Source organism: Tenebrio molitor, chromosome 3, assembly GCF_963966145.1.
Source record: "Tenebrio molitor chromosome 3, icTenMoli1.1, whole genome shotgun sequence".
Taxonomy (NCBI): domain Eukaryota; kingdom Metazoa; phylum Arthropoda; class Insecta; order Coleoptera; family Tenebrionidae; genus Tenebrio; species Tenebrio molitor.
In genome coordinates, this window is record NC_091048.1 from 19,593,780 (window position 1) to 19,617,839 (window position 24,060).

Consider the following 24,060-nt stretch of genomic DNA (forward strand, 5'->3'; position numbering starts at 1 on the left):
GATGCAAATTTGTAAATTTTGACTTATGTGATTGTCATTTTTGTCTCAGTTTTATTTGTCCATCGACTGTACCTACATTAGGCGCTTGAGACGGCCTCGCGGGCTACACACACGACCTATTTTTAACATAACACACTTGTATCGTAAATAACAATTCTATAATGAAATAAGTACTTATAAAAATGTTGTGATATTTTTTTAAATAAAAGTTTTGTATATTTTCTCAGTGTTTTATTAGTTCTGCATCTACTACTCGTATACCTAGTTAAAAATAATTACCTTCCACCTAAATGCTAATCCTGAAAAATTAACAATTCTTGACAATTGTATATTCTATAGGTACTCTTCGGGATTTTGAGTCAAGTCTTAGTCAAATGTTGTTCCAAATTAAACCTTGTAGATTCTCTTATCTCTCTAATGGTTAGGTACATACTTTTTAATCGTGTAGAATAATTTTTCTTAATTTCTGTTACGTTTTCTACATTAACCACAGTTTTTGGATTAGAATGGTTTGTTTTTTTCTTGGCTTCTTCAGTTGTGATAGCACCGATAGCCTTTAGCATAATAAAAACTCACAGCATCTACAGGGTGGGGCATCGTATACGCGCACGCGAGAAATCCAGACTTCTAATTAAATAAAATTGTCGAAATTTTCCAGACTTACCTGGCTATTGGTAAGGTACATTTCATAATTTTTTGATAATTTTTCACTTACAAACAAAGCCAAAAAAAATTAAAATGTAAATTTCAACCAAAAAGTCAAATTCTGATTTTTATACTAACCTATCCAGATTCACTTCCTATAATTATTTACGAAATCTACGGAAAAAAATACCAATTAGATTTTGAATTAAACGCAATTTTACATTTCAACTTTCAAAATCTTTTTTATTTATGACCTGCTACTTGTGGTATCGTAAATTTAGGTCACAATGGAAACTGTCAATTTTATGGCAAAAAGGTTTAAAACGGTCGGCTATACCTTTGTTGGGAAATTATACCATTGTGCCGTAAATCACCCGTCTGGTTTACGTTTAAATAAAAAAGCGAATTATTTAGCTAGCCAAGTCAAAATTTGTAATTGTGCCACCAGGGTTTGATGGGCTAGCAGATACAGATTCATTTAGTGTAAAAACTTTGTAGGTAAATTAACAGTTAATTTCAGAAAACTAATAAAACTGTTACGGCCTTATTTATTAACAAAAATTTTTTTAAAAATTGTCAAATGTACCTTATCAATAATTAGTCAGGTATATAAAATTTTGCAAATTTTATTTAATTAGAAGTAGCGATTTCTCGCGTGCGCGTATACGATGCCCCACCCGGTACAGCTTCCTAAAATATTGATTTTTTATAAGAGATTTAATAATTTGAGATCTGTTATCACGATTAAAGTAGGTCGGTACCTAAACATAATCTTGGATTTTTTTTTAAGCGGTATTTCTGCATATTTGTATAAGGACACATACTAGTGGACATTTTTAAAATACATATTATGTCATGTGACAAAATTCATTTCAGTAATAAAAGAGACATTGTTTTAAACACGTCGTTTTTGCTTTATTTTCTCCATTTATGTTTAGCCAAGTATGAATTCTTGAAAATTGATACGCACAATAGTGTCAGACCAGGACGGGGTGTAATTCAATACCGTCTCAGGCATCTTACGAAAAATAATCCCCGTATTTTTTATTATATAGGAAGTACAGGTTGCAGGGTGGGAAACGAATTTATTCCTACTTGTAAACAATTATTTAGCGCACAAAGCTCCAAGCTTTCGTACAATCGATCGCATTCACCGCCCTGCCAGGATAATAGAAACGAGCACGTCCTCTGATTGGTTGCACGGCTGGCAAATACCCCAAACAGAGGGGATTAAAACCGGAGCGCCGCCCTTTCCAGCCATACGTCAATTTTCGAAATAAAACTGGAAAAACGTACACGACAAGTCTGATCGATTGATGAGGATGGGAATGAGGTAAAGGACTTCCGGACCAGCGATCACAGGGATGTATTAAGTTATAAGTCAGGTGGTTAGCGGGTGGTAATAACGCAGCAATATCGATGACTTTACAAGGGAAGTGACGAAATGCGACACTCGGGAGACAAACCTCAATGGAAGTACATATTCAAAGAACGGCAAAAACAAGTTTCGGTGCCAATCTACACGGTTTCAAGTGCAGTAGTACAAATTTTTGGTGTACGACGAACTTATAACCTCGTTAATTTTGAGCGAAATCATATGATCTATCTGTCATCTGATTGCAACACACACTTGTTTCACTTGTTTGGATCGTGAGATGAGTGCTTCAAGTTTTTAAATTAGCGGAGATTTTATCTTTCTTGTAAATACTTGAGGAAAATAAAAATACATTCTTGTCAAATTACTTTATGCAATTATGTAATACATATGCCGCGGCTCTCCAAAATGATGTCTTAGATTAAGTCAACATATTAAATTGCAAAAATGAGAGTTGCTAGAGAATTGTGGTTGGAAAAAATGAAGGTTGAGCCTTCTTGGGCTGCCACCACAGATAAACCGCTCAAATCAAGTGGCTTGTTGATGTAATAATAGATGACACCCCCGCCGGCAAGGGACGCGGGGGCAGTATTGGACGCAGATAGGGTGATCGGTCACTCATACTACTGTTTAAAACAGTTTGAATATATAAACTGTAATGAACTGATGATCGGCGCGCGAAATCGAATTTTCGAAAATGTGTCGTCAACTCGGAATATGTGTAAATGAAAATGGACGTTTTGTGTGTTAAATAAATTGTATCAAGGTGAGTGTTTTTAAGTGTTTTTATGAGTAGAACACTGTTTGTGAAAATCTGAAGTGGATTTGTGTGAGATTAGTATAATCATAATTGTTTATAAGAATTTGATGTGTGCGGCTTAACAAAGAAATTATGTTATCTGGTTGCGGTATTTTTCCACATTTTTCGGAAATTGACATTTTGAAAAAGTGTAATTTTATCTATCGGGCGATTGACTTTTAATTTTGTTGTTCTTTCAAAATCCGCGGCTAATATCTAATGGCTTTTTCACAAAAACAAATTGTTATTATAATTGCAAGAATAATTTTAAAAAATACTTAATTTGATATCAAATTTCCGGTCAGTAACATCGCTTTGTGACAATTAATCCGATGAACAGATTAATTTCTTAATCTCTTAATCATAGAACGATGTTTGTCGTTCATTTTTGCAATCATCTATAAACCAATCACTTTACTTTATTGTGTTTAACAATACAAAATTTTCCAATTTTAGTATCTAGGTAATTTAAGAAACCGAATTCTCGATAAAGAGGAGTGATTTTTTAAAAAACTTTCTCAACATGGTGTTCACCCAAATTTAAAGTCGAATAATTCTACATATTTTTAATTAAAATATACAGACTGATTCACATAACTTTCCGACCCTAACGAAATTTAAATGCACCCAGCTATACGTTTTTCATTCATAACTTAATCCAAAAATATGCATTATTTTAAAGTTTTGTATGGTTTGGACATCCCTCACAAAAGTCTCAATCATAAATTTTTTTATCCAACACCCGTTTATTATGAAGTCGTAATAATGCCGATTTTGAATATATTATGGGGTCTATAAAACACTAGTGGATTTATGAACCCATAATTAAACTGTTTTTATAAAATTAAACAGTTTAGAGAGAATTGAACAGTTTATTGAACATCAAAAAATGTAATACATAAAATTTGAAAAAATTAGAACAATTCTTTTGCCATTAAAGAAGTAACCCCAGAAACATCATTTTCTTGTTTCCAATTACTGAAGTCATTTAATTCCTTGTAATAAGCACCTCTGGATTTCTTCGGTAGAGAACTCGATGTGACTTATTCAACATCTTTAGGTGTTGGATAAAACTATGTACTTATTACACTCGTGCCTTAACAGCAAATAGGTCACTCAAGAAAAATTAGCCCACTCGAGCAAGCTCTCGTGGTTAAACATTTCTTTCGTGACTTATTTGCCCTATAAGACACTTGTATAATAAATAGCTATTAAATGGCAGTAATCGACAATATATTTTTTTAAATTTAAGCAACTGACTCATCAATCATCATAATTCAATATCATATCGATCCTTTCGTCACTGGAGCACATTTTAATTAAAAAAATATTTCAGAATTATACAAAAAGGAACTGTCAAGTGATTATCAATAATGCCAGGAGATTTAATAGGAAATAAAGGTATTAAGTTGTCACTGAATAACATATTACTGGTTGCATTTAAATTTTGTTAGGGTCGGAAAGTTATGTGAATCAGTCTGTATGATGCTTGTAACAAGCGTTCAAAAAATTTGTGATCAAGCAGTTGAAACTTTTTCTTTTTTTTACAAACATAATTAGATCGTTTGTTCAGAAATTGTCAAACGCTTTCACATTTTCTTCAATTAATCTCAATTTGAGCGTCATTTTATTATAAATTGAATTACATATTTGCTTAAATAAGAAACTATTATACAACACTAAGATAACAAGGAAAATTCTAGATGATTAGTTCTGAAAGGAGCTCTTGTTTTCAAAAGAAATAAACTAACACCACCGCTTGTTCACTGAAAGAACTTTTGATGTTTACAATTTGGCAGCTGATGCAAAGGAAACAATGTATTCATTTTTTTGGCCACGCAATTTTTTGAACGCTCTTTATTTTTGCTATTGCTAAATGGAAAACATGTTGAAATATTTTGCACACATAGTGTTTCTAATGAGCTTAGGATACATTAAAATATTACATTTTTAAGCTGTGTGAAATGATAATCCAAGATACAAAACTGACTTCTCTGTATTAACTTAGGGGATTAAATGAGATGATTTCTTGCTGATTATTACAATCTATAGCTAGAAAATCCTGGCTGATATACTCGTAATGCAATAGCAATTTATGCAATTCATAAAGTAGTACTTTTTTCACGAATCACCTTCGTATACAGCTTGTGCTAAAAAAGACACTTTATGCCTGAGTTGCATTCAACATTTTTTTCAACGACTGTCTTTTAAACAATTAGACAAACAATGATCATCATGAAACAAATCCAAAATTTGACATTTTTAAAACTTCAATTATTTTCAATGCATTCCTAAAGTAACTACAAATTTTAAATTTGTAATGTAAATGATAGATAATTTGAATTTGTCAATGTGCTACGTCAAGGTAAATTGCCAAATTAGGAAATTCAAAATTACTAAACAGTAAGTGATGTCAACATACTGTCATATTGACAGCAACTAAAGGAAATTCAAAATGGATTGGGTATTCAAGGTCTCAGAATTTTATTTTTTCGTTATGTGATACATCGTTGAATTCAGAAAAAAAACCTCTTTTCAAAAATAATAAAATTAACCCATGTTGCCGTTTAAGAAAATTCAAGTTAGCTTTGTATCTCGAAAACAAATGAAGGTATAAAACTGAAAAAATTGCAAAGAATAGAATTTGAATGCTCTTAACTCCATACCAAATCTTAAGGATTTCCGAGAAACCATTCTGGAGATATTTAACTGTTGCCATACTTTGTAGCGACCCTGTATATAATGCATATTTAGCAATGCTCAATCCAACGTGAACGATATCCTATTATAAGTTTTTAACTTTTCATTATTACTACAAAATGTCAAAAATGACAATTTGATTATATTTACTATTTGGAACATACAGCGTGGAACAAAATGATTATTATTATCCAGTTAGCTTTGGAATTTTTTCACATGTAAATTTTCCTGCACCTCTCTACTCTTTTTGAAGCAGCCATGTACAGTGGCGAGCACGGAATTTCGCACACATTGGACATTTCACTGACATTATTTTATTAAAATAAGATACTGGCGGCATTTTCGTGACAGTTCTGGTGAAACGTCAGTCATTATCACATATAGTCGTTTTCAACGACATCCGTGCTGTCAGTGTCATTTTTAATATGTTGGCGCAGATTGTACACAAAAATTCATAACCAGTATTGAGACTATTGAGAGTATAAGCAAATCCTAGTTAAAAAAAAAAAAAAAAAATGTCAAACAAGAATTTAAGGTTATGATAAAAGAAAATTTATATTTGGTGAAACATCAACAACAAATAAGAAATCAATCTTCAACTGGTATAAAACATAGTTAAACTAGGTAAGTCACCCTCGGAATCCGAATCACACTACATATTTTCTTTGTTTTGTTGAAAATGATAGAAAATAATTTGAATTTGTCAATTTGCCGCGTCAAGGTAAATTGCCAAATTAGGAAACTCAAAATTACTAAACTGAAACAGCACGTGATGCCAACATACTATCATATTGACAGCACGGATGTCATTGAAAACGACTATATGTCATGATTGATTATAATGACAATAAAGCTTAGACTAAATAGTTTTTTTATGACATACCAAAATGGAAAATTTCTGATATTTGTAGAAAAGAAGATTTTAACCTAATAAATTTAGTTTTGATTGATTTTATCTTATCATTTATTTTGCAATTTCAGTTCAGGAAAATTTTTAATTTAAATGTAACTTTTAAATTTTCTGTTGACTTTATGTTATGCTGCAACATAATTCTGTCTTATGTGCGATGAAGGAACATTAAAAAAAAGTTACCCATTGTAGAACATTTTAACGATTCATTTAGTAAAAATCAAAATTTGTTTAATTGTTAGTTTTCTTCATAGAATATTTACTGCGCATATGAACTGAAATAAGAGAGAAAAATATCATAATCAAAGATTTCGATATGTCTTCTTAGCAACTTTATAAAAAATAAGGTATTACAGGTATGAGATCTTTCTGTTTAGTAAAAATTCTATAAAATGAAGTAGATGTGCACGTGCTGACGTAATTAAGAAAATATCAGTTAGTGGAATTAAATCTATTATCACAAAAGTAAGCCTGTAGGAAAAAAAGTGTTTATAACTTGTCAATCATTGAATCAGAAAACAGGTTAAATGACGTAGGCAATGTGAAAAATAAGCTAATCAATTAATAAGTTTGACACCTTGGGAATTGCTACTTTTGCCGTTGACTCTTTATAGAATTAATCATTACGTTATCAGAATAATACTTTTACATAAGTATCTAAAGCACAATGTAAATCTTGGCTCATTAAATCCATATTAGGAGCGATTTCAATCAAATATGATAAGGAAATCTGTGACAGCAAATGATTGAAGTTAATCAATGAGTTATAAGTTCGCCATGTTTCCTCGAAAATATCGCTTTCAGACGGTTACCAGGACGACGAATTAATATAGAGGCGCACCCGTAGGGCTTCAGCACTACGTGGAATATTAGTTTGCAGGAAATATCTTCAGGAAATAAATGCTACACATTCTTTTATCATATTATATCATATCCACAAACAAATCAATGGGCATGCTTTTATCAAAAGAAAATTCATATTATATCATATCCACAAACAAATCAATGGGCATGCTTTTATCAAAAGAAAATTCGCCGGGTCATTTGAGAGTCAGTGGAACCTTCAAAATGAGATCAGAGGATAGGAAGGAGTGTTGGTGATGCGACTACATCAGTGAAAATCCAATTAAGCCCACATTTTAGAAGAATTCTTTTTAATTTAATAGAAAATTCCTCTGGTTGGGGAGACTCTTTCGAATCGGTATGGTTTCTGTTTTGCAACAGGTGCGCAAGTTCGCCGTTTGGTTTGGTCCTCATCCAGCCTCGCCATGGATGCTAGTTACGTCCCTAACAACCCCCAGTTCGGTCTGCAGCTCGAATGCAACTGGAGCTCTGGTGCTAACGCAGGAATCCAGCAGCTTCCTTCGTGCACGGACGATTTGTCTTCCTGCTGGAGCGAAGACATGGGATCTTTTTCCTTGCCCCTAGACTTGGAGCCTCTACCGAGTCTGTTTCCTTTCTCGCCCTGCAACAACTCCACCTCCAACTACAAGTAAGCAGAGACATGTGTGCGTAGCTCCTTGTAATCGATAGGGTTCCAGGACAGAATCCTTGATGCAGAATCAGAGTCCTCAGTATATGCTACGCGACAATAAGCAACCGACATCGGATATGGCCGACGTTTTGTTGTCTCTTAAACACGCGGTGGTGCATCCTGGACAGAGTCCTTCGGAGAAGTACGACGGACAGCAGCATCTCTACCATCCGCAGATGTTGCTGTCTCCAGGAGGATACACTGGGGGCTTGTGCGATCAAGGGTTCAGTCAGCAGCCTCCCATGTTTCCGAGCATGTCCGTGAACGTGTCCATGAACATGACAATGCACGGGTACCATCCTTCTGGTGGTTATCCAACGAATGAGATCGCGTGCCCACAGGTATTGGAGTGTTAGTGTTATGATTGTGACCAACTGGCTTATTATTAGGTCCAGTGGAACGCCACTCCTCAAGGAACTTCCCCAGCGACGTACCAGACGCAAGGACTCCTCAGTCCCTCGTACGGAGGCACAACGTATTCCTTTACGGCTGATTTTAGGCCGCCGCAAGAGACTCCCGTTTTGACATCTTACAAGTCGGTTCCTATGGCCTTTTCGTCGCCGAGGAGGAGGCACAGTATAAACCTCATCGAGGACGACAACCAGAAGCCGAACGTGTGCAGGATATGTGGTGAGTTTCGTGTAAAAACATAAGTGCAATAAATTGTGTCATAATTTTTATCTTGATTTTTTTTCTTTTATTGTGCCGCACGTTATTGAGTGCATCATTTACGTAGGTGTTATTTTTTACCTTAACCCACAACCTATTCACCAAAACACTAGAGCAATGATGTTTTTCTTGGTCATAACTATAAATAATTATGCCATCGAAGATATTACAAGTAGAGTTTAAACAATTGTATTTGAACGATTCTAGAGATATCAACAATTCTGGTCAAGGGTAGTCTAATAAACAATGTACGTTTATATTTAAAATGTAGAGTTAGGTCAAATCTTATTTATTAGTGACGAAGCTGTAATGGTGGTAGATTCTTGAGAAATTAATGTCAAAAAAGAAAGTACTTTAACTTGCTTATTGCTCTTAGCAACAAAGAAAAAATTATCAGTTTCTCAAATACTGTGTCAGTCATCGTTACAAACTGGGGTAATTCCATTTAAAAATTTGAAGGGTATTATTATGTTTGATAATCCCTTGACCTTTAATCCAGGATGATTCACTGTCAATAAAAACCTATTGTTTCTTACCTATATATTCTAATATGATAAAGCCATTTTTAATTAGTGCAGTTTAATCTCCCTGATTACGAGATGATAAAAGTTACGTCGTTTCTATCTTGTATCTGGGTAAAAAATTAAGATATAAGTATTTTTAAGGGATAACCTCAAATATTAATCACATGTTATGTTTTAGAACTATATTATGAGAAATTCATAATTATGTAGTTTCTGTAAGTATGAAGGACATTTGATTTTCTAAGATAATAATCATTGCAAATATGTACATATTACAGTAATGAACGATAATGTAACATTTCTTTAAATCGATTTTTTTTTACACAGACAAATTAACACAGTTTTGCTTAATTTTTTTAGTTAAGTGCCTACACGTGATTCATACTAGATTTATTAATTTATGTTTATTATAGAACATATACCGTGTGTCCGCTCAAAAATTTCGACTAGGTACTACTAGGTTTCTGGTGGCTTTAACGTTAGAAATTTGAAATTTACATTTTTAATGAGGAACTGTCGAAGAAAACATTATTTTTAGTTGGCCCAGTTTCAGACTAGAAAATTTTCAAAATGTCTTAAGTACTACTTTTTTTACTTCACAAACTACTTTCTTATTTCTATCGACACTATGTCACATTCTCGCATTTCCATGAAAAAAAGTTTTCTTACATTTTGTCACTTTTCTTGCTATGGTAACGCCATTTTCTTGTAAATATTAACACAATTTCCCTTTATTTGATTAATTGTCTTATAATAAAAAATCAAGCTTTACCATATCCAGAAAATTTTAGTATTAAAATCAAAATTCAAAATATACAATAATTTCAGTTAATTTAACTTTTTCATGTGATTAAAGTTAAAACTACACTTGATGAGGAACATAAATAAGTTTATTTTATTTATTTCGCTTTGGTCCGGTTGTATAAAGCTTAGTTAATATCGTGTCAGCTAACAACGCGTCAAGTCGGAAATCCGCCCATTTGATTGGCTGATTCAAATAAAATGTTAAATATCATTCAATCAGATCGCTTGACATTATGTTAACTTTAACAACGACTTGACATCGCTTTATGCAACCGGGCCTTTTATCTTTTTGTAATTTAATGCTATTACACTACAGTAAATTAAGAAGGGGAATAAATGGTGAAATAAATTATTTCACCTGTTATTTCAGACAATAAAGTGCATTATTTGTTGAAGAGATATACTGGGTGCCCCAAAATTCGTGGAACAACTTAGCAGTACGTTGTCAAGTAGTCATTAAAATATCAGGTAAAAATGTTAAAAAAAATCAATCTTCGTTTTTGTCGAAGATATGGACCTATTCGTTACACTAAATGTGGCAACATTTAAAAACATTCTATGTATCCCAATAGTCTGCAAATATTTCATTTTTGTTGTATCCATGGAAATGGGGGAGAAAAATCAAAGCCATGTTGCCGTACGTTATTTTAGGTAAAACGGACATAAAATTAATATTTGGAAATGCTGGAAGTAATGAAGAGAATAATTGCAAACCTGATCACAATCGTTCAAAATTATTATGCCAATGGCTAGGAAAAGAAAAATAATGAAAATCTTTTTTAATATTTAAAATAAATGAGATCAAAGCTGCACCTTTTGAGCCCCCATATCTTCAAATTTAAGAGGTATAGAATTTTTTTATTATTTTTCTCATTATTTTCTAACATGAGTTGACATTGTCCCATTGAGTTGTTCCGCGAATTTTGGGGCACCCAGTAGAGCATAATAATAAATTTCATAAACCAATTTTAACAGTCATCTGATGTAATTTTATGTAAATATGAAAATCAAAAAGTTTAATCTAAAATCTTTTTTCTACTTCTATTGGATAATACCTACTGTAATTATTTTCATTGGGTAACAGAATTCATTACTCATGGCCCGTTGAATAGTAATTTCGAAACTCACTGCAAATATCATAGCAACTAGTTTATGAAGTCCAATCGCAAATTTTAATGCAATGGTATAAAATTTACAAAATAATAATTTTAAAACGTCAGTTTCAGTTTGTCAAATTAGGAAACTAATTTATCTATTTCTCTTCATAGTCATAGAAAAAAAATAGTATTCTACTCGCGCAGAATGGCTATTACTCGCTCGCTCGCCTGCGGCTCGTGACACAAAATCTTTCTCACGAGTAATAGCCATCATTATCCGCTCATTGAATAATATACTATTTTTATAATTGTGAGTAAAATGACGCAAGATCAAGTTTTATCTTTAGAGATCGGTATCACATATTATATCATGTATGTAGCTGCAGATAACATAATTTTTTGTTATAATTTACATTAAGAAAAAACCACCTAGAGTTGACGATAAATCTAACAGAAATATCTGATACGCAGAAAAAGCATCCATTTTCAATCCCTTGATATACTACTCGAGTAAAATTTGATTTTTATAATCGATTTAACTAATTAATTTATACTTTATGGTATGTCGTGATATAAACTGTTTCACTCTTAAAAGGCCACAAACTACGATTTTTAAGCACTTTTGGGAGGCACTTTGTTGGGTACCATTCTACGTTATCTATGCATTGATTCCCCAAATCAATAGTCGCAACGGGCCCACATTTGAGAAAAATAGAAACTTCATCTTTTCTTTGCGTGGTTAGATCAGAATCTGCAGGAAACACCCATTGTATCGATTGTCTTTTTGTAGACGTTGGACGATGATTCTTTCTTTACATTTTTTAAATGTTTCTTTGCATCATATGAAGCATTATTGCTTTTAAATATCTAACAAATATCAAATTATACAGCATCGACTGATAACAGTAGTACTTAATTCCAATGCCAGAGGTACAGTTGCGGCCCCTACAAACTCAGACAGTGCTACAAATAAAATTTTTTGGCTGTGTAACATGGTCCTAAAACTGAAGTTTATAAAATGTCACCCAACTGAAAGTCAGTGGCGTATAAAATAAATTTGAAAAATGGAAAAATTCAAATACAATAAAGTTATTTATTGTATCTCCGTTAGCATCTATGACCATTTGGAGTCTCCTCGGCATTGACAGAACTGTGTGTTGTACACAGTCCACAGATATTTGTCCCCATGTACACTTCTTTTCACGGAAAAAGCATACAAGTCTTGAGAGATTTTTGCGATTTTTTGGCTGTGTAAATTTACTTGATGTTTGTTTCCATGTTTACCCATATTAAGTTATCAGGTAAGAATTTACAAACGAATTTTGATTATACCAGACTTAAAAGAACCCACAATAAACCTTGAAAATAAAGAATAATACCTATAATGTTGATAACAGTAACATTAGAGGGGGCATTAAGTACACTTTTACTGACTGAAATCGAATTATTTCAATTACCTGTCACTGACAATGACAGTGAGATCAGGTAATGGTAAATCTGATTTACACAAGCAAAATGTAAGTGTATGCTTTTTCAGTGAACAGAAGATCCGAGATACTTTGAACGGTTTTGAGGCAAGATCTTATTATTAATTTTTTGGCCATGATACCCCAAATATTTTCAATGGGGTTGAAGTCTGGGCTTCTCGCTGGCCAGTCTAATGTGCTTACTTCATTGGCTTGCAAAAAAATTCTTATTCGATGCGCTGTATGAATGGGGCAATTATCCTGTTGGAATACAAAATTATGTACCTATTTCCAAAAACAAGTAGAACTGAAGGTAACAGTGCTTGCCCAGAATATCTCTATAAAGCTGTTAATCTTTCTTCCACTGTAACACATACTCATATTCCCGTTCCACGGGAACTCACCCACCCCGAAACATTCACAGAAAAATGTCCACTGCGCTTATACGGGGTCATTATAAATTATGGTACCATCGTAGGTGGCTGTGCGCTATGCTTTAGGTGCGCCGCTACGCCCACTAGTTGTTGTAAACATTTATAATGACCCCGTATGTTGAAAGGCGAAACGCAGTCTTTTCTCTTTATTTGCTTCTGATAAAAATATCTTATTGGCCGCACTTCGATTTCGTAGTTCACTCTCTTTTGTTCTTTTTCGACTGGTTCTTATGGAACCGGGAAAATTGGATTCCACTTTTGCTCTTATTGCCGTAAGTACTAAAAGGGTGCTTCCTTAGAAAATTAACTAAACGCATATCTTCATCACGGTTTGATATTCTCTGCCGCTGTGAAAGAATTTAAATCATTTTAAGATCATCTCGTAAGATTCAAAATGCCTACGTTGTCGCTTTCTTCTAATATAATTCTTGTTTCCTCAATTCTTCGTTTTGACAAAAGTATCGTGTTTTTATCAACGTTTATTTCATTTGCGATGTGGCTAATGCTCATACCGTCCTCTAGCCTATAATCTGTCTCAAAATCAAAAATCCACCAACAGTGCATTCTACGTCGAAAATACATCCGACAACGTCGCCGACTTTTGTTTTTAGTGTGTCTGCAAGTGTCAGAAAAAAGTGAGGTTATGAGAGAAAACTGTTGGACAGTCGTTTTGGTCGTAGTTCATCGTGTTTTTTATTCTCATTTTATTATTTCACTAAAAAAGTATGATATGGTAGCTAAAACCTTTTTGTACATAATAATTATTTTGTGTTTCGTAAATAAACTCAACAGTTCAATGTCAAATTTTGGAGGGAGGTTGAGCCAACCCAAAAAAATTAAACTTTTTCTAGGGATTTATTTTTTCTGCCAACATAATTCAACAGGTGGTGGATTTTTGATTTTGAAACAGATTATAGTTCTAACTTTCTGTGTTCTAACTTTTGCAGTTCGTTTAATTGAAGCATTTTAAAAATTGTGCACACAAAAAACTGACACTGACGTTGCCATACCGGATAAAAGTCAAATTTACACATTAAGATTTTAGATTTTTTAAGATTTTTAATTTTTTTTTAAATTTGGCAGAATGTATCAAAAGTCGGTGTCTGAGTTTGTATGTAGAGGCCGCAACTGTACTTCTTGTAATTTTTTAGGTCACTGTCATCACCTTGTATCACTTTTTAACAGCGACTGTTTTCACCCGTAACAGCAGAAAATGTTCGTCCTTTAAAAGAAATCGTCTCCTCTTTAAATATGTACCTATTTAGTACCCCTAGTTGTAAACAATTCTTTCAAAAGGTACTTCACGGACAAAAGCCAAACAGATTCTTTCGATACACAGTTTTCGTTTTAGAAAGGTTCAAAGGTCTCAGAAAAAGTTTCTTTATGTCTACATTAGATGCTACTTGTATCGGGTGTTCATTTAAATTTCCGGTCAAAGTTGGCGTTGAAGAGTCGATTGTGAACGCATCACGGATTACAGATCACGGATCATCTGTTTAAATCTAACTCCACTTTTTCCTTGTTTGTGTTTTTAATGTGCAGACTAACGAGTGGTGCGTTCACAATTGACACTTCAACGCCAACTTTGAGGAGAAATTTAAGTGAACAGTGAACACCCGATATTAATTAAAAAAAATTAAAAATCCCAACGTTTATCTAGTTAGGCTAAGGTAAAAGATGTTTTCATCACATGGTTTGTTCACTTCAAGAAGTAGAGCCAATTAAAAACGTCTACGTTGCTATTTTTATACAGTGTGGAACAAAATGTTTGTCATCTAGTTTGCTTTGGAATTTTTGCACATGTAAATAAATATTTCTGCACAGCTCTACTTTTTTTTTGGAGCGCCTAACTATTAGTTCTGTCAGAAAATGTCATCAAACGAACTGACAATTGTTACAATTTACTAAATTGAATTAACAAACGTTGGTGGCCACTTTCAACAATAGCTGTGACTTGCTTTTGTTAGCTCCTTTTCAATTTCAATCTCAACTTTGTATTCATATCATCCCTTCGCAATAAATCACATTTGGAATTTGGATATATTTTGAGGTTAGGCCTTCTTTTTTTTTGTAGAGCAGCATTTCGTATTTTTACAAGGGTAATGCAAAAGTAACTAGATGACAATCATTTTGTTCCACACTGTATTACTATATGTACCTAATTGATCGTTCTGAAATAGATAAAAGTAAAATTTTGTTGTTTAGTTTTTTTTAAACAAATTTTACTGTTGGACGACTATGAGTTCTGTTTAGATTTACCTACCTATCATAATCATAAATTAATAACAAAATGACGCCCCAGCAAATTTTCTTTATCCACTTAATTGGATAATTGCTAATTCCTTTTTTCTAAATAACTTTAAGCAATTAGAGGATAATATAAAATTTTAATCAAAGAGTAGTTTAAAGTACACATAGCCTTTTTAAAATATGTACCAATGCGCAAGAATAGTATTTTACATTGCATACTAGCATGGTAAAAAGGGAGAGCCGAAGGCGAGCCAGTCACCTTCTGAAGCCAGTAAAACCCGTTACCATGCGTGTATTGTTGAATATTTTATTTGTTCCTCACTTGTAAATAGTTATAGAAACTATTAAAAATTCCGGTATTTGAAAAAAAAATCGTATGAGCTTTACACGTATTGCTTTGGAAACGCACATCACGCACATCAGCACGGGTGTAAAATTTTACTGGCTAGCCAGTATTTTACATGCTTGCTAGTATAATTTTATATGCTAGCCAGTTAAGAGACATTTTCAAGGTGAATACAGTGGGTGATATTCATAAAAAATAGAACATACTTATACTTATAATTCATAAAATGTAAGTAAATAATTTTGCAGAATTTAAGGAGATGCTAGTACTTAATGTAGCATTAGCATATGCTTAGAAAATCATAGAGAGATAAGTTTCTACTACTGTCTACATTCATAAAATACCTACTAAAATAGAGAAGTTACTCACAAAAATAAGTATATCCTTATAAAATCACAAGTCTGCTATTCATTAGACTTATAAATCAATTGACTAAACTAGGCTATGCTTGTCATACCAAAAAATCAAAGAACTTATATGATGTAAGTATCTGCTCAAAAAGGCAAGCATCTGTTTATGAATATGGATTCAAATTATACACTTTTATGTTGAACTGATACTTTTAACTAAATACTGATGCTTATAAGTATTTGCTCATAAGTAGATACTAATTTTTATGAATATCACCCAGTGACTTGATAAACTGATGTTTACAAGTAGGGAACAAATAATGCATTTTAACTCTGGTAATAACAATAAGCAGTGCATAGAGCGCAGTATTTTGAACAATGTATGTATAAAGTATATTGTTATGTGTGGTAAAAAGACTGAGCAAAATGATTTGCTTGGATCCATGGCTTAGAGAACCTTTGGAAGATTAGAAAATACCTAAATGAGACAATTTGTTCAAGAACGACTACAATATGAAGATGGTAGTTTGATGATTTGCACTGGAATAAATGATGGGGCATTTTACGTCGACAGGTACATACCACCTTGGTCACTGTGAGCTCTCAATGAAGAATGAGGAAAAAATCCCTCAGAAAAAAAAACTAAATTAAATTTCCTATACATATCTACTTGAAAGTTAGTAATAAAATTTCTGATAATTTTTTATCAGTTCAGTGTTTTATTATTTTTTTTTTGCTAATTTGAATAAAATGTGTTTTATGTAATAATTGCCAATTTTTAGTGCATACGATATCAATGTAACAGAAACTGAAATATCTTCTATTTGTTTTGAGCTGTAGTAATGTTACTGTTGTCTCTACTTATATGTTTTTTTTTATTGGTAAGCTATTTGCTCAATTAAAACACGCCTGAGCGTGTATAAATCGAACTTTTAAAAACGCGCGTTTTTTAAAGTTTCCATGGCATCATCAACAATCCGAGAGGACCGGAGAAACGTGAAGTCTAAATATTAACTTATTAATGATTGATCTGACAGGAGTACCTTGTAACGTCAAATAAAATACTACTAAGAAACGTTTCAAAAGCTTTAATCAAATATTCAACAATCTTAATCTTTTAAATGAATGCGAATAATATAGTTGAGATTAAGTGACAGATTGGATATTAATTTTGGTTTTTTTCATTTTCCATGACAACGAAAGGTATATTCATGTCACATCACTAATGTATTCACGTTCTTATTTCCATTTTTTGTAATATTTATGATTTCAAAGTGTACCAATAAAAAAAATAGCGTAAAGTATTCGTGGATAACTGGTCGTTAAGACGTTTGCTCTATTTCGAACACTCCGGCTGAGCGTGTTTTAAAGACCTTTTTATTCATTTATACTTTAATATACTGTTAAACCATTGAACATATCATTTCTTCTTGCACCGTTTTGGCTCAAAGCGAATATAAAAAACGTCATGATATATTCGCAAAAATTATACACATGAATTTAGCAGTTAAATTCAATTTATTAAAGGATACACAACCACATTACATTTATAAACCAGAAAGTTGTTTAGAAAATGACAATTACAAATTATATTTTGATCGGACAGTTTTAACTGACATTCACATTCAGCATAACAGACCAGACATTATTATTTTAAATAAACAACAAAAGCAAGCATATCTTTTAGATATAGCTGTTCCAAATTCACACAATATAACACAGACATATAATACAAAAATTAATAAATATTTAGAACTCTCCGTTGCTATGAGAAATCTTTGGTGTTTAGAAAAAATTTCGATTTTACCATTTATAATTTCAGCAACAGGAATAGTACCCCAATCTCTTTTTAAAAATTTAAAAATTTTGGACTTAGAGAACACATTGGTGGTTGAAATTCAAAAAGGTATATTATTATACTCAATTCACATCGTGAGGAAATTCCTTAACATTGACACAGAACATAAAACACAAAAAAGTCAAAATGCGGAGGCGAGACGCCGGTAATTATGTTGATAAGCACTGCACTATTACTTGATAGTATTATCCGTAATAGTGTATGTACTCCGGCAAAATTGCCGTGCCGCCGGGTGGAGGTGGGATAGGAGAAAGAAACCTACTATCCAGTTGTTAGGTACTCTCTTTACCATCAGCTCATCTTTGTTATACATTGTTACTTGTTATCTATTTATTATTCCATGTTTTATCTCACTACTTGATAGTTGTATCCAGTTTTTGTTTTCAAGAACGTCCTTATGTCCTGATGCTATTTTTTAAACTTATTCAATTAATATTTTGCAATTATCATTTATTCTTTCTGTTTATTGTGGAAACTACAATTGACTTTTCCTTCGAAGACGGATCACTTCTTCTTAGTCCTCTTCCTCTAACATGATCTATTCAGTTTTGCTTTTAGATGTATTTCGCTTTTCATCAAAAAATTAGTTCTGTCTTAGAATTTGCAAGATTAAAAAGCAACATAAGAAAAATATTTTTTAGGGAAAAGTTACGCCCGTCCTAGCACCCTGAAGACCCACCTGCGCACGCACTCAGGTGAGAAGCCGTACCGCTGCATCGACTGCAACAAATCCTTTTCCCAAGCTGCCAACTTGACGGCGCACGTCCGTACTCACTCCGGGGAGAAGCCATTCCGGTGTCCAGTTTGTGACAGGCGTTTCTCTCAAAGCTCCTCCGTGACGACACACATGCGCACCCACTCAGGGGAGCGGCCCTACAGGTGTAGACTATGCAAGAAGGCCTTCTCCGACAGCAGCACCCTCACCAAACATCTCAGGATACACAGCGGAGAAAAACCCTACGAGTGCAAATTATGTCTTTTGAGGTTTAGTCAAAGCGGCAATTTGAACAGGCACATGAGAGTGCACGGGGCGGCGAACATGATGCCCCCGTGACAGCCGTTTTTTCCACACGCGTTTATTTAAACAAAATCGATGAGTGTGGCCAGATCGGTGATCTCCAAATGACGGAAGTTGCACGTCTTGACCACAAATACTTTTTGAGTAACAATCTTATCGGCTTTTATTCTCGCAGGACTTGCACAACAAAAACAGAAGTTGTAAACAAATGTGTTAAAAAATGTTATCAAGGATGATGGCAAAAATAAGAGATTTACTTTAGCCTAAGCCTTCGAAATGCCTCAGCAAATATTGAGTACTATTATTACACCTTGACTATTGTGACAATATTGACAATGGATTTCTCTAAATTTCGTATTTGCAATTTTTTTATCCATATTTTTCGAGTCATTATACTCGAATTAGATTTCCAAAAAACATATTTGCTTTGTGGTTATCAAATCACCTAAAAATTTTAAATGTGACGTAGTATTTTATATTATACATATTTCATATCAGAGTTATTTCCTCTAATGTACGAGAAAACTAACTCAGGCAAATAATAATCAATTAATCTGCGAATTTTTTTTTATTACTTGACATTTTGATTCACCTATTTTCAATACCCTGTAAGAATATTAATTATATTCGAACAAATTTTTTCTACTCCTATTGGCTAATACTTGTTTTTCATTGGATAACAGGAATCATTACCCATGGTCCGTTGAATAATAATTTCAATAGTCACTGCAAATATCATAGCAACTAGTTTATGAAGTCCAACAGCAAATTTTTATGCAATGGTATCAAGAATAGAGAGTAATACAATTAAAACGTAACTTTCAAACGTCAATTTCGGTTTGTCTAATAATGAAGCTTATTTATCAATTTCTCTTCATAGTCGTAGAAAAAGTATAGTATTCTACTCGCGGATAATGGCTATTACTCGCGCGGCTGAATTACGGCCCTCGCCTGCGGCTCACGAGTATAAGCATCATTATCTGCTCATTGAATAATGTATTATTAACTCAAATAATAGAAATTCCCTTAGAAAGCAATTAACGATATTAACTTATTTACACTCACATACTTTTTTGCTGTCATAGATTTCAAAAAAAATCACTACCTCCTATTTTGTTACACCCTCTTGATGAACACGAATGACTCGGCAATTTTGTATATTTTTAATCGTTTATCGTTATTATTTTTCACTTGTGTTTTACACTTTCCCAAGATGATTGTATTTTGATTTCTTCACATCTTTTAGTTTTAAAATTGATTGTAATTTAATTTATTTTTGTTTTCAACATTCAACATATTAAACAACTTCATTTAGTACTTATATCTGTTTACTAGGAAATTGTCACTTGAAATGTACCTCAACGACACTGCACAACAATTAATAAGAAAAAAATTCTCGATTTCAGAACTATAAATTCTCTCTCACGTAATCTCATTGTGTTGTCTCTATTTTATTAATTCTGCTGAGAAAACAACAGTTAGATTGTCTTCCAAAACGTAAACAAAACAAAAAAATATGTTAAAATGAAAACAAACAAGAAATTATTTGATAACAATGTACAACGTTTTGTGGAAAGTTAAATTCTTTTTCAAAGTAAGTCATAAATGTGGCTAGATTCTAATTAAAGTAATTTATAGATGCCGCTACTGCAAAAAGAATACTTTGAAATTTGTTTATTGGGAGCTGTTATGTTGAAAAACGATAACTGAAATTGTAGGAATTATATTTCCCAACCTGAACCAAAATCTAATAAATATAAACACTCAACATCAGAATGTCACAAACAAGATAATCGCGAGAGTGCAGTGTGGTGCTCTGAATTGTTAGTGCGGTCATTGTAAAGGTAATAAACAAAATTATCGCCAATCGAAAAGATCATATTTGACTCATCTGCATCTATCTAGGATTCGGAACAAAAAAAAAGTTACTACAAAAAATTACTAAATACGATACGTTTTTGTGGAACATGCTGTATCTAGTCCTCTTTTAAGAAACAATTTGGGCCGGGTCGCCGACATGTGTTGTTTTTCAAAGTACTTGATTTTTTTAATCAGATAAAATGTGGAGTGATTTGTAGATATCATACTATTGAGTTTCTTCCTTCCCTTTAGCTACCGTGTTTTGTACATTTTATTTTTCACTGATTTCTAATTTGACGATCCTTGAAGTTGTTTATTTTTGTGGTCAAAACGTGACAACTGACGTCATGAAAAACGAAACTTAAATGCAACGATTTATTATAATCGAATAAAATCTATGTAATTACCAAAGAGAGACATGAAGTATTAACAACTAGTCATTTTTGTAAATAAAATCTCAATGTTGATATTTTTAATAAAAGATTCCGTACAATTCTGGGGTTTCATTTATTTGCACAATTAGAATGGTCAAGGAGAAAAGTTTTAATCGTTTAGACAAATATGGGGATTACTGTCTACGTCGACAATGTTATTAGCCCCTACCATCTGGAACCCGCCATAAACTATTCGACATTTGTATTTGCGAACGCCTCAAAAAGTGTCTAAGATTAATTTTTCTAGAATAACCTTTGTAAGTACTCCTCATTGTTCGTTTTTGTCTAAATATTTAAACTTCTTACTCTAATTTTATGTAGGTACATATTTTTCATAATATTTGTTATTTCTAAATATTCAATTATGGATTTAATATAATCGATGATTAATTTTTGTTTTTACAATATTTACAAACGGCGATGGACATTACCCCATCATCATCGACGGAGAATTCGTTGATTCGATAATTACAATTGTTTTGTTTTACGCGATTGATAGATCAAATAAGATAAGGGATTTTGTGGGGAGGGAAATTGTTTTATTACCGGGATCTTGTAGGAGGAGCCGTCATATTGATTTGATGTGCACGCTAATCCTTTCTAAGATAAAAAATTAAATAAATTGTCCCGCGCGATTCTCAGAATCTAATTGTGTCAGTAATTGTCTTTAACAATGGATCGTGATGTAGATACCGAATCTCCAATGCTCCATCCGGAACTTCCCCGGGCTCCGGGCCAGAAGCTGAAGCAGTACTTAGCCACAATATCAGGTTAGTGTTTAACATATTTTATAATATCTCCACCCCACGAAATCGTTTTTGCCAAACCAAACTCAAAAAAAAAAAAAAATACAAAACACAAATTAATTTTTTTTAAATTGTGATATTTCTGATTCGTCGAATTGATCTTAGAGTTGACTTTTTCCAATTCGATTTTGTCCATCTATAGCTTGTATAAAACATATTTTTTCTTGTTTTACAATTTACAATATAAATTTTATTTTCTGATATTTAAATTGAACAAGTAAAGATTGTAATTGTTGTTGCAGTGTCCTTGGGGGCGCTCTGCGCCGGGACCTGTTTGGCATGGACTTCCCCAGCGCTGGACCAGCTTTCCATCGCCAACAATTCCACATCTGAAAGTTTCTACGTGAGCGACTCCGAAGGAGCCGCCGTTGGAGGAACGATTGCGATCGGTGCTTTAATTTCTGCAATTCCTGCCGGCTTCTTGGCTGACAAATTCGGGCGAAAGAAGTTAATCTTCATTCTCTCGTTGATGTTCCTCATCAATTGGCTCTTGATAATCTTCGCTCAAAACGCAATAACCCTCATCATCGGTCGTGTATTCGCCGGCATAGGCACCGGAGCGATCTGCGTGGTGGGCCCAATTTACATCGGAGAAATAGCCGAATCCTCCATTAGGGGAATTCTCGGAGCCTTCATAAACATGTTTCTCTGCACGGGGATTCTCGTGACTTGCGTGTTCGGCTCTTTCACCACTTGGAGAGTCCTTTCGATGATCCTGGCCGGGATCCCTGTCCTTTTCGGTGGAAGCTTTCTCTTCATGCCCGAAACGCCAGCTTACTTAGTCAAAGTGAACAACCTCGAAGGAGCTGAAAAGACGCTCGTCGGATTCAGAGGCAGCAACTACGACATCCACGCCGAACTCAAAAACATTCAGAAAGAAATCGAGACGTCGCAGCAGAACTCGGCTACGATTAAAGACGTCTTCACTTCAAAAGCTAACAGAAGGGCTTTCGTTTCAGTCGTCGCCGTCCTCGGCTTCCAACAGCTCTGCGGCGTCAACGCCGTCGTTTTCTACACTGTTCCTATATTCAAAGCCGCCGGAAGCAGCTTGTCTCCTAGTCTAGCAGGAATCATAATAGCGCTGGTGCAAGTCGCGTCGTCGTTCGCCTCCATTTTCATTATAGAGAAGGCGAACAGAAAATTCTACTTGATGTTCTCTTCAGTTGGAATGCTGCTGTTCCTCACAGCTTTGGGAATGTACTTCCATCTGAAACGACTCAACGTTGACATAAGTCATCTTGGTTTCATTCCTATTGGTAGTGCCGTCATGTTCATGATCTCGTTCTCTGTCGGGTACGGTCCTGTACCATGGCTTTTGATGGGAGAACTGTTTGCACCAGAAATTAGAGGAATTGGAAATGGATTCGCCATCGCCACGAATTGGTCGTGCGCTTTTCTCGTCACTTATTTCTTCCCAATTATAAACAGTAGCTTGGGTGCTCACGTTGCTTTCTATATTTGTGCTGGCATAATGGCTGTTGCGACAATATACGTTGGCTTCATTGTTCCAGAAACTAGAGGTACATCATTGCTAGAAATTCAGCGTAGATTAAATAACTAAATAATTTATTAGCAATTTATCGACAATCTCTCATTAGATTAAGTTTTTTACATGAGACTGTAGTAGAGTTAGTAATAATTTATTCAATTAGCATTATTTTTTGAAAACAGATGTTAAGTATTACCATAAATATGTATGTAATTTTATGGATAAATGACAATTGAAACTGGAAGGAGTTTATAATTGGTTTCGAAATAGATGAACTTCAATGCGCGTGTGTATTGTGGGTTGCGTAACCCTAAATGAGTAATTGTAACATAATGTTAATGTAATAAAGAGAATTATTTTATAATGCAAATTTAATATAAAAGTAGTTGATCGCAAAGATTCAAGATTTTTGGATCATGAAATGCGTTATTACCAAAGCATCGAATTTTAGGATTTTAGCGACGTCTTGCGACAATTTTGTCGTATAGATATTTAAAAGTCGAAAAATTAAAAGAACGTTCCAAAAATCAAAGAAACTGACCTCGATAAACGGACGCTTTTTGGGGATATTTTTCTTGTTCAAATAACATTTACAATTTGAAGTAAAAAAAACTCCATGTTTTTTACTGCTTTAAAATTAAATTCGTGGTAAGCCATTCAAGTCCTTAGTCAAATTTGTCAAATTGAATTAA

General features: G+C 33.5%; 2 protein-coding genes across 4 annotated transcripts; both read left to right on the top strand.

Moving 5' to 3' along the window:
- Nucleotides 1-1,332: 1,332 nt before the first annotated feature.
- Nucleotides 1,333-20,405, top strand: LOC138126074 (protein glass-like). The gene is made up of 5 exons (XM_069041742.1): nucleotides 1,333-2,786; nucleotides 7,654-7,921; nucleotides 7,971-8,304; nucleotides 8,353-8,593; nucleotides 18,403-20,405. Exons 2-5 carry the CDS (start codon nucleotides 7,698-7,700, stop codon nucleotides 18,813-18,815), a joined length of 1,212 nt encoding a protein of 403 aa, XP_068897843.1. The 5' UTR covers nucleotides 1,333-2,786; nucleotides 7,654-7,697; the 3' UTR covers nucleotides 18,816-20,405.
- A 143-nt stretch (nucleotides 20,406-20,548) lies between these two features.
- LOC138126072 (facilitated trehalose transporter Tret1-like) lies at nucleotides 20,549-23,732 on the top strand. 3 transcript variants are annotated; one of them, XM_069041740.1, is made up of 3 exons: nucleotides 20,549-20,623; nucleotides 21,763-21,843; nucleotides 22,122-23,732. In XM_069041740.1, exons 2-3 carry the CDS (start codon nucleotides 21,777-21,779, stop codon nucleotides 23,438-23,440), a joined length of 1,386 nt encoding a protein of 461 aa, XP_068897841.1. In that variant the 5' UTR covers nucleotides 20,549-20,623; nucleotides 21,763-21,776; the 3' UTR covers nucleotides 23,441-23,732. The 3 variants fall into 3 exon arrangements, with proteins under 3 accessions (XP_068897841.1, XP_068897842.1, XP_068897840.1); XM_069041741.1 differs by lacking the exon at nucleotides 20,549-20,623 and adding an exon at nucleotides 21,254-21,330; XM_069041739.1 differs by lacking the exon at nucleotides 20,549-20,623 and having other exon boundaries at nucleotides 21,623-21,843.
- Nucleotides 23,733-24,060: the final 328 nt, after the last annotated feature.